An 11859-nucleotide genomic window follows, 5' to 3' on the forward strand; every position below is an offset into this window, starting at 1 on the left:
TCTGATCATTTATGTATACATTTGTCTATATCTATCTCGATTCGTTTTGCCTGTTACAAACAACCGTTATGTGAACAAAGTTATAATACCCTTGTGCACAAGTGCGCTCGGGTATAAAAAGATCCCCCAAAGCCAAACCATTTACGCCAAATACACCCACCTTGTCAATGACAACCGCTTATCTTATCAACTGATAAACTTGTCACTTTTGGTCTCTGTTTGCGATAGTGACGAAACGCTCTTTATGAAAGAGAACTAAAATATTTTCTGATTACCAATACAAAGCTAATGCAAAAAGGGAATGATTTATAATTAATATAATAGCGGTCACCACTCGGCATGCAACACATTCGTGAAAAAGCAGCTTTAGGCAAGAGACTATAAGACAGTTTATCTACATATACAATTAGAAGTTTCCAACACATCAACGATTTTTTATTTATTCTTATTTATTTTTAATTGTTCCTTTTTTTTGGGGGAATCCTCGCCAGAACTAAAGTTTCAGTGCCTATGGGGTGGTAGGTGATCATCTTAAAAGCGAATGCTGAGGTAGATAGACAGACCGACTCGTCTACTCGTCACAATACGTCCTCTAAACCCCTAAATAGACGGGTGTGGCGCACTGGTGGAGTCGCAGCTCATACAGATGCCCTCTTAGTCTGCAGCGTCCTGAAAGGATGCCTGCTAGTATTATAAGTTTATCCTTTGGCAGGTTAATTAAGTTGCGGAATCTCTTGATGTTGCACCCCACCGATAGACTCTTCGCCTAACTCAGTTTAGATTCCTTAGTGCATTCCCCGACTGCCTGAGCTCATCCTTAAAATTATTGGGACCTGCAGCCAGGAACGGCTCGGGGCCAATTGGAGTGATGGCTGCTGCCTCTCTCTTCCCCTGTGACCGGGTAGCCATGCTAACTGGATATGTACCCAAGGACTGATCTCTTAACATATGAAAAGAGAGCATTAAGCGCTGTTTGGCTTTTACTTTTCGCTTTATTCCTCTCGTTTCGGTTCCCTGTATGCGAATATGATCTGCATACGCCTTTACCTAGTACCTGGTGACTACGCTTTCCAACATAAGATTGGCGTAGTCACATGACCAGTCAATCGGCTTGTCTAAAACCTCGCTTGGTTTAATTTTTTCGGCTTAATTTTTTCGGCCGGTAGTTGGCGCAGATCGCAGAATCTGCTTTATTTCGATTAGGCAAAGTGCACTGACATACCAATCTCTCTCGGCACTTCCGCTTGGTCAACCGCGGTCGACCGGCTAAGACGATGTTGTTATTTCGGGTGCTATGACACGTCCTGACTGCATCGGTGTATAGATTGTTGAGCGCCGGATAGATGTTCTATGTACGACCGGGTTACTAGTCGTGCAAGTGCCGTTTGATATGTATGTATGTCGGGGGTGGATCGGTTCGACACTGGGTGTTGTTAAGGTAGTTTCTACGATGGCTTCCCACGAGGAACTGGAGGAATGACGTTCGTTCATCCTGCCTTTCTCTTTCATCCTTTGAATGAGTTTATTAGGAAAGAAATAAAAAGGGTGAGAGAATACCTTTTCAATAATACCCCACAAGTCTAAATCGGAAGAGTTTAGGTACAGTTATTCAAGTTTTTTTTATCCCAATCTTTGAAAAAAGTTAAAAAAAAACAGCATCGACAGTCTCATTATTACGATTCCGTTCAAAATTTTTTAAAATTTTTTTTAAATTTTTTAGGCAAATTTTTTCAGCTTAAGCCGTTTTGTCATTTGCGGGGATTTTTTCATAAAACAAAAAAAAAACATTTAAAAACTATTTCATAAAAAACACCATTTTTGGAGGTATTTTCAAATCGGTCCAGCTCACGTAATCTTAATATTTTTCCGAAATATTTTGATTTTATAATAGATTTTATAATTCCAATGGAAAAACAGTACCGATTTTTTTTTGTATGGGGAGTGATGCAGTCTAAAACTATGTTCACATATCAATATTATCCCAATCAAAGCTCGTTTTTTAATCACCCCGTTTACACAGGCAAATCTCAGATTATTAGCCGTCAAATTTGTTGTGCTTGTTATTCTCACATCTCAAGGAAATGTTATGTTTCTTCTCTGTGCCACCGTGATCACGTTTTTATGCTATAATGAGCAATATAAATATATTTTAACTTAACATTTTATTAAAAATACCTTTACAAACTTCTTTCCTTGCTAGCGTACATTTTTGTTTACTTTTACATTTGGCATTTCTCCTCTTTTTTGCAAAAACAATCGATAAAACTAGGATGGACACCGAAAAGTTATCGGTTTAATCTGAGATTATTTTATAATTACAGATTAACAAGGGACGAATTTTATATGGCTAATCTCTTGTTATAATTACAGATTAGGGTGTTAAGCTCGAAAATGAGGATAATCTACTTATATATATGTGAACCTAGTATAATGTACATGGAAAACTTTTAGCGCTTTGAGCGACCGGTAAATATTTTTCTTTCGAAATAAAAAAACGGGGTATATTTTATCCGATATAGAACAATCCTAGGGGTGGGAGCATTACAATCCTGACTTCACTTTTTTCACATACATTGTTGGACACTAGGGTTGAGCGAACTTTTTTCTAGCACGGCCTAATGTGCATACATATATATATATGAGCCATAAAACTAGCAATGAATTTATAAAAATTTACTACAGTATCTCTTTTTATTTTAATGATTTTTTACTCCAGAATATATAGATATCGAAAATGGCCGCGCCCAAAAGTAAGTACAACAGAATTAGCAATTTTTGTTGAGTAGCTGTTCTGCCTGTAAATATGCTTTTCGAATTGTTGTAATATTATTATTTATGAGTGAAATATGATTTTTACCTCCTTGTATATTTTAAACTCCCCTTTCCCCTATCAACCAATTGCTGTTGGCTACAAATAAGTGTATATATGTAAATGCATTTAAACCTGCCGCTAATAGTAAAAACCTTTTCGTTAAATGACTACTTCTGATTATACTCGGGCAAATTCTATTAATTATTCTTCTTCTCTCTTTCTCTCTTCTTTACTCTTCCACAAACACGCAGAGAACATGGAGTCTGGACAAGCATTCGATTCCAATGCAATGACGTTGACGCGCTTTGTATTGCAGGAGCAACGTAAATTCAAACATGCCACCGGTGATCTCTCCCAGCTGCTCAACTGCATACAAACAGCAATTAAGGCCATAGCCTCAGCAGTGCGCAAAGCTGGCATAGCCAAGTTACACGGCATTGCAGGCGATATCAATGTACAGGGTGAAGAAGTGAAGAAGCTGGATGTGCTTTCAAATGAATTGTTCATAAATATGATGAAATCGTCCTACACCACTTGCTCTACTAGTATCCGAGGAAAATGAGCATGTGATTGAAGTGGAGGTGGAGCGACAGGTAAGCGGAATAAGCGTGAATAATTATTTGATTTAAATCACTACTAAAATAATTTCAAATGCCATCTACTTACACATTTCACCGCCAACAACAGGGCAAGTATGTTGTGTGCTTCGACCCACTTGACGGTTCCTCAAACATTGATTGCTTGGTCTCGATTGGTTCAATCTTTGCGTGTATCGTCGCAAAAGCACCGAGGGTGCGCCCACACTGCAAGACGCGCTACAGCCTGGTAATCAAATTGTTGCCGCCGGCTATGCCCTTTATGGTTCCGCCACTGCCATCGTTTTAAGCTTAGGTTCGGGCGTTAATGGCTTCACTTATGATCCGGCAATTGGTGAATTCATTTTGACTGATCCGCTTATGCGTGTGCCTGAGAAGGGTAAAATCTTTTCCGTCAACGAAGGTTATGCCTCCGAATGGGAGGCGGGTGTTTTCAATTACATCGCCGCGAAAAAGGATCCCGCTAAGGGTAAGCCATATGGCGCACGCTATGTTGGTTCTATGGTGGCTGATGTACATCGTACCATCAAATATGGTGGCATTTTCTTATACCCGGCAACGAAATCAGCGCCTAGTGGCAAATTGCGTTTAATGTACGAATGCAATCCGATGGCATATTTGATTACGCAAGCGGGTGGTTTGGCCAGCGACGGACGGATTAACGTATTGGATATTGTGCCGCAAAAGATTCATGAGCGTAGCCCCATTTTCCTTGGATCGAAGCAGGATGTCGAGGAGGCGTTGAGCTATGTGCAACAAAAACAAAAGTAATTACGAACATAAATGGCGAAACCGTTGTGAATATAGATTTCCAGCAACACTCCCCAAAAACTCTTTGGGGAGCTTGTATGCTGCTACAACAACAACATAGATTTTCCTGTGGGTCTAATTACCGACTAAATGTGTGCCCTTCTGGCATATTGATTTATAGGATAAGATGAAGTCTGAATAAGCTTTAGAATTGAATAAATAAATACCGTAAATAAAAGTCTGCAAAAAAGTATAGAAATAATAAAATAATAAAAAAGTTTGATAAAATATTTGTTTTAGCGGTTTTGAGCTGCTAAATCTGTCATCATTTGAAAACTTAGAACCTTAAGCAGTGTTAAAGAATTTTTGTATTGATGTGTAACCTTTTTTCTATTTTAAACATATTTTTATCTGCACATTTATACAAAGACATGTATTATGCAAAAGCGTTGATGTCAAAATTAATATAACTAGTATTTTTTACTTTTAGTAAAAATTTGCTTCTTTAACTACAACGTTTCATACCAGTATTTCAATTTAATATTAATAAGCATTCGCTTTATGTTTTGGCACAAATTCAAAGCTCTCTGGTACTGGTCCTAACAGCATCTCACTCAAACGTACCCAATCAGCAGAATTTGGCGAACTCATCAAAGTTTCCATTTCATCTCGTCCTCGAAATTTTTGTGGACGTTGATTAATCTGTTGTGGTGGATGTGCTAAGAGCTCATAAGGTATGTAGCGATAGAGGAATGATTGCCATTCCAGCAAGAAGCGCCGGGTATTCTCTACACCTTTCGTGTCGGAGCCCCAGTGCTCTAAGCCGTAGTTGACATAAGTACGCAGGATTTCGAAGCGTTCTGCAGATGTGGGATTCCATGGTTTTTGTTCTTTAATCTCCTTAAAGATCCACGGCTTAATAAGCGCGCCGCGCCCAATCATTATCGAGGAGACGTGTGGTGCAATTTTCTAAAAACAAAAATGATGGAACATTAATATAAGATGGTTAAATGAATGAACAAGCATCTACTTACCCTCTTCTCATTAAAATCTTCAAAATTTAGAATATCGCCATTCCCAATTATCGGCATACGCTGTGCTTTAGCTGCACACTCTTCTATATACTGCCAGTTGGCACTCTTCGTGTACCGTTGTTCGCGTGAACGTCCATGCAACTATTTTAAAATAGAAGATATACTTAACTAAGTGCTAATTAACAGTTAATCACCCAAAATACCAACCGTCACAGCACTTGCCCCCACTCCTCCACCAACGGCACTAACTCGTGCGCCACACTCTTATCCGCATACACACCAGTACGCATTTTTACAGTGAATGGTATTTGCGGCGATAGAGACGAGCAGGAACGCACAATTGTCTCTAGTATATTTGTGCGCCGCATAAGTGCACTACCACCGCCATGCTGATATATCAGCTCAATAGGACAACCAATATTTAGATCGATGTAATCAATGCTTGTAGTCTCTTGCAACAACTGTGCTGCTTGCGCTATAATATTCGGATTATTGCCACACAATTGTACGCCAAATACATCCTCGCTGGAGTGTCGCTTTGTTAGCGCCCACTCCTGCGTGAGTCCCTTAACTATTGGTACAGCACAAGCCATTTCACCACAAGTAATATCTGCACCAAATTCTTTACATATGCGTCGGAAAGGCAAGTTACCAACAGTGGTTAATGGAGAAAGTATTAGTTTATCAACAAAATCGACCGGTGGTTTCATTACATCTGGACCGGGTGTCTCTACATCATCTACTACGGCGCCTACTGGTTTGTCTGTGTTGATGGGTACCTCTTCAGAAGCGTTTGCCACTGCTGCAGTTTCTTTTTCGGCTACAGCTTCCTCGACATCCGTTTTCTGCGCTGCATGTTCTACTTCCTTTTTTCTTTCATCGCGTATTTTGTCAGCTTGTGCTACCAACTGCTTGCTGCGCGTGAAATCATAGTCACGTTTACGCAGACGCACTTGCAGCTCTAAAAAGGAATTCAAATAAAAAAATACTAAAGCCGAAATAAATAGACCCACCTGTCGTAATTCCATTTAAGCTAGTACGCGCTATGCTCTCGTTATATTTTGCCGCCTTGATGTTTCGTCCTTCTGCATCCAAATGAGCTTTGGCAAAACGACAAGTGACACCGCGGGTACAAAAGCCTACAGCATCAAATACGGGACATTTTGAACCCAAATCTTCGGGTTTGGATGCCAAGTACTCAGATAAATTATGTACATACCGGCAATTTTGATGTGTGCACTTTTCCTGATCGGGACCATTCATTAGTGAGTGGCACAAAAACAGGGAACTGTCTTGCTTGAAAACTGGCCGGTTCTGTGGTTATAGTAGGTAAAAAAAATATAAGTTCTTTTGTAGGTTTACAAGTGCATAGAGGAAACTACCTTATTTTGGCCACGTTTCCTTTCTTTTTTACTAGTTTTCTGGTACTTCTGAGCCTTTCCATTGTTTGTTGCATTTTCATCAGGCGACTTTCTTTTATTGTCCTGTTCAACAGCCTCCACCACAGTAGAACTGCTTTTTACCTCTGGTATCAGGTACCTGAGAAAATAGTTTTATGTGAATCAGTTTTTTATTATGCACTTTGCTGATACTCACTCTTCTTTGATATAACAAATACCTGGCTCCATTTGTTTATAAATTTTCACTATTCTCAAAATATTGCACCAATTAACAGAAGAATGCACCAAAATATGAGGAAAGCACGTGTTGGCCTTGAGAGCGGTCGAGATAAATTATGCCAGACTTCGAAAACAGGAAATTCAAAAGTGGTTCATTTAATTTTATAATTTTTCAGCTTATAACTCTTGTGGCTGAATAGAGCCGCGAAAGACTAAACAGCACTGAACAATTGGAAAACTTTATGTGGAGCTATAACTCAACTTTAAAACTTTAGATATATGAGATTTTGTTATTTAGTCTTTTTTAATTTAATAAATCTTTTTATATGCACTTTTGAAATCATTGTGGTGCTTTATTAGAAATTTCTCTTGTACGGCAACCCAGCTAAATTACTCTCTCACTTCTTATTAGAGAAAAAAGCTGATTTGTATTTTGCATTCGTTCTTTCGCACGCCGGAAATTTTCAGCCGGCCGTTGATTTGCGTCCACAATGAATGTTTATATAAAATAAAATAAAATGGTGCAACTATTTAAATTTNCTTATTAGAGAAAACAGCTGATTTGTATTTTGCATTCGTTCTTTCGCACGCCGGAAATTTTCAGCTGGCCGTTGATTTGCGTCCACAATGAATGTTTATATAAAATAAAATAAAATGGTGCAACTATTTAAATTTTTATTAAAAGCTGAAAAAAAGGTAAATATCTACTTAGCTACACATGAAAACGCGAAATTCATTCATCTCTTGCAGCCACTACGTGCATATCTACGTAACGCCTTCATCGACAGCTTGCGTTTGACAGTGCGCGGTGGACATGGAGGTAATGGTACTCCAAAATACGGTGGAATTGGTGGACAAGGTGGTTGTGTATATTTCGTAGCGAAAGACGGTATAAGCTTGCGAAATGTTAGTCAAAGATACAAGACGAAACGCATTTCCGCATCAAGTGGCGAGGATAGCAGTAAAGTGCGTATACTTGGACGTCGCGGGATGGATGAACGTGTGGAAGTACCACTAGGCGTGCAAGTGCTAGGCGAGCGCGGTCAACTGCTTGGCGATTTAAATGAAGATAATGCAACATGCATAGCGGCGGGTGGTGGTGCTGGTGGTTGCACGGGTAATAATTTTTTGGGTGCGCCTGGGGATCATCGCAATGTAAGCTTGGATTTGAAGCTAATTGCTGATGTTGGACTCGTTGGTTTCCCTAATGCTGGCAAAAGCACCCTGCTTAAGGCTATTTCAAATGCCAAACCTAAAATAGCCTCATATCCATGTAAGTTATTGGGTTATTTAGCTGTAAGGTGTAGTTTTTTTTTTATTACAGTAATACATTTTTTCCCTTCAGTCACCACCATACGACCACAAATAGGCACTGTGGACTATCCGGATTTACGTCGCATAACCATTGCTGACTTGCCTGGACTGATTGAGGGCGCACACGCCAATATTGGCATGGGTCACAAATTTCTGAAGCACGTTGAACGCACACGCCTACTTCTCGTTATGGTTGATATATTTGGTTTCCGTTTGAGCGCGCAACATGCTAAACGTAATTGCTTGGAAAATATTTACGCGCTTAATAAAGAGTTGGAACTTTACGATAAGACATTGTTGGATAAGCCGTGCGTGTTGCTTTTAAACAAAATGGATTTGAAAGGTGCCAGTGAATTTTTGAAAGGCGTAAAGCCAACAATCAAGAACTTGGAGAGTGGTTTAGAAAATTGCCCTGAAGAAATACGGCCGTCAAAGCTAATAAAATTTGAGCGTATTATACCGATTTCAGCCCAGAACGTTAAACGTATTGATGTGGTAAAAGAGGAGTTAAGGGACGTGCTAGACAGCTTAGCGGAGGAGAAGTATTTGCCTGATGCGCTGGAAATACGCGAACAATTACAAAGGAAAGTGGGCGAACGTGGACCTAAAATAACTTAAGCTAAAAATAAAAGCCTCAGAAGTTCTTAGGATAGCATATAATTTTTTATAAGATGTTAACAATTGAGTTAAATGATTAACCAAAAACTAATAAACTCGCGAACAAATTCAAGTATAAAAACTGAAATATAGTACTACATATATAGAGCTCTACACCAAATATTCGAGCCCAGGGCTCGAATCGTAACATCCGTTCACGGATCGAAAACGATACTGAAGAAAATTACGTGATACGTCAGGCAGTATAAGCTGGGCTCGAATTGTATCATCCGTTCACGGATCGAAAACCATACGAAAGAAATTTATTTGATACGGTCAGTCGTACATGCTGAATGTGATAAAGAGTACGTTCACGTATGTCACAATCCGAAAACGGTGTTCTTACGTGACGAGTACTACGATATCGTATGTGACGATTCGACGAGCTTATATTGCCTGACATATCACGTAATTTTCTTTCGTATCGTTTCGATACTTTCTTCGCTGCCCCAATTATAGCCCTGTTCGCGTACGCACTATCCAGTAAATCCAGTACTAATTTTACTGGATGTCGTTTTCGTACGCAAAAACTTGCAAGAAACTAGCAAAAGTGGGGAAATTGAGAGGGCAAAAATGACAGCTGAATTTGCAAGTTTTACTGGATTTTTACTGGATAAATTTTTACTAGCAACTATGTATTTGCTAGTAAGAAAAACATCTGATGGCATGATGCTTATTGTAAATCACATTAAGAAAATAATTGTTTATGGTGCTTTTAGAGTTGCAATTGACAAAATAAACCTATTTAAATATATAATAAGATGGAAAACACTAGTTTTCTAAGAAAATTTCATCGGAAAATAACAAATTAATCAGCTGTTCATAAAACTAGCAACTTCTTGCTAGTTTTGCGTTTTCGTACTTGCATATTTCACTCATTGGGAGTAAATATTGGCTTACTCTCCGAAATTTGGTTACTGGCAAGTTACTGGATATTTTTTGCTGGAGAATACGAAAACACAACTTATGATTACGAATTACCCCATTCCCATTATATCGACTTGACAGTTCTCTGTCTCTGTTTTTTCTTCTTTGCTGCAAAATTGATGCAAAATGTAAATTCTTCCTAAAAATGTACAAGTTTCCGTATTAAATTAGGAATATACACATTTATAAACTTTCATTTTCGTACTCAGAAAAAATTCAAGTTTTGATCTGTGAGCTAGTTTCGATAAATTTACGATAAAAATTAGATACGGCGCCGATTTGTTCGTAATTCGCACAGTATATGGATTTGAATTACAGTCGCCACTAGACCTGGGTAACGGCGCAAATTCAGGCTAAAGCACATTTCCTTTATTGCTACACGCCACCAAAGTGAATTAATACAAGGTGATATCGGTTGAGAAAAAACTCAAATATACCCACGTTCAAAACCCAAAAATACAACAAACCCATCATTTTCGCATTCAGAAGGACCGCGACGAATTCTAGCAACACCACCTTGTATAAATTCGCCTTGTGCTGCACATTTTACAAGAGATACTTCTATTTCGGGTGTTCTTAGCTGGTTCTTTGCGACACCCTGTGTTGTCAGTGTTCCGGTGTTAAACTAAGGTGTATTAATACAAGGTGGTACCGGTTGGGCAAAAACAACTCAAGTATACCCAAGTTCAAAACCCAAAAATACAACAAACACATAATTTTCACATGCAGAAAGACCGCGGCTAATTTTAGCAACACCACCTTGTAAAAATTCGCCTTGTGCTGCAGATTTTAGAAGTTACATTTCTTTTGTGTGTTCTTTGCTGGTTCTTTGCGCCGCCCGGTGTTGTCAGTGTTCCGGTCAGTGTTGCCACGGACAATTTTTTTTCCTACCAAAACTTCCTACCAAAAAAGTTTTTAATATTGCTTTTAATATCAAGTTTATTAAAAATGTAGATAACATAACATTTAGAAAAACTAAAACACAGCTAAGACAATAGAAACATATTAACTACGTATAACAATTCATTTTACTGTACAGACGTACACAAATGTTTGTCTCTTTACACATGCATATTATTATTATTATTATTATTACGTCGGAGATACACGCGCTGGGACCTAAGAAAATCTATTGTGCTTAACCCTAATTGTAATCACTCCAGCCTTATTCTGTTTAAGAAGTTAGGCACTTTGGAGGGCGCCATGCTTAAAATTTTGGATGAAGAAGACAATCGTTCCCCAAAGTGTATCAGTCTGCTGGGGTTTCTCCACCAGCTCACAAAAGACTAGGGACCATGCAAGTGCATTTGGGTTCCACGCTTTGCGAGACAGTCAGCTTTCGTTGCCTTCAAACCCTTCACGTCCCGGAACCCACCACAGCGTTACGTTATTGTGAGCTCCCACGTGGTTCAAAAAAGTTTACAGCTTTTCACTAGCCTGCTGCCGTTTTAAAATAGTCTAAGGCCTTTAACCTGCCTGACTATCCGACATAATATTTAATTTGGCCCCATTTGTCTTTCTACAAAGACTCCGATTGCGAAGACTTTCGCCTGGAATATAGTTGGGTAAGTGTAAATTGGTAGACTTTCTGGAACTTCGTTCCAAATTTGCCTGCCCCGGTACTCTCATCGTCCATCTTTGATCCGTCTGGATACCATGCGTGGGACCTTTCGTCAATCATAGTTATTATCANCTTTCGCCTGGAATATAGTTGGGTAAGTGTAAATTGGTAGACTTTCTGGAACTTCGTTCCAAATTTGCCTGCCCCGGTACTCTCATCGTCCATCTTTGATCCGTCTGGATACCATGCGTGGGACCTTTCGTCAATCATAGTTATTATCACTTCACTGCAGGTCCTTTCAGGAGTTGTGACCTTGTAGGGTTTGTAGAAGGATAACTCGGGATTATTCAGGAACGGCTTTAGAGCCTCCAAATGATCCCGAAGACCCGAAATTTTCTTGCTGATCATATTGGTCAGTCGTAGGGCGCTCCAGCAGGCCTCTTTTTCAAATAGAATAGACAAAAAACATAGCTCCTGTAGAGGCCACGTGGACCAGTCGGCGTGGCTTGCTAAAGGTGGAACCCGCCTTTACATGCGTAACTTTTGGTCACCAGTACCGCATATGTAACATTGGGTCTTACTACCATAT

At 39.2% G+C, this 11859-nt stretch overlaps 2 protein-coding genes and 1 pseudogene across 2 annotated transcripts; 2 read left to right on the plus strand and 1 right to left on the minus strand.

The window, feature by feature from the left end:
* LOC108366903 (fructose-1,6-bisphosphatase isozyme 2-like) overlaps positions 1–4623 on the plus strand; it is a 56355-nt pseudogene extending 51732 nt beyond the window's left edge.
* Positions 4624–4682: 59 nt separating this feature from the next.
* Positions 4683–7312, minus strand: Dus3 (Dihydrouridine synthase 3). Its single transcript, XM_017621393.1, is given in 6 exon segments — positions 4683–5127; positions 5193–5360; positions 5411–6153; positions 6206–6506; positions 6575–6731; positions 6789–7312. Coding segments are annotated over 6 exon segments (1827 nt in total). The 5' UTR covers positions 6821–7312; the 3' UTR covers positions 4683–4701.
* A 56-nt stretch (positions 7313–7368) lies between these two features.
* LOC108366907 (GTP-binding protein 10 homolog) lies at positions 7369–8870 on the plus strand. The gene is made up of 3 exons (XM_017621395.1): positions 7369–7507; positions 7562–8084; positions 8157–8870. Exons 1-3 carry the CDS (start codon positions 7466–7468, stop codon positions 8741–8743), a joined length of 1152 nt encoding a protein of 383 aa, XP_017476884.1. The 5' UTR covers positions 7369–7465; the 3' UTR covers positions 8744–8870.
* Positions 8871–11859: the final 2989 nt, after the last annotated feature.

Source organism: Rhagoletis zephyria, unplaced genomic scaffold (genome assembly GCF_001687245.7).
Source record: "Rhagoletis zephyria isolate East Lansing unplaced genomic scaffold, Rhagoletis_zephyria_1.1 Rzeph_scaffold_02442, whole genome shotgun sequence".
NCBI classification, from domain to species: Eukaryota; Metazoa; Arthropoda; class Insecta; order Diptera; family Tephritidae; genus Rhagoletis; species Rhagoletis zephyria.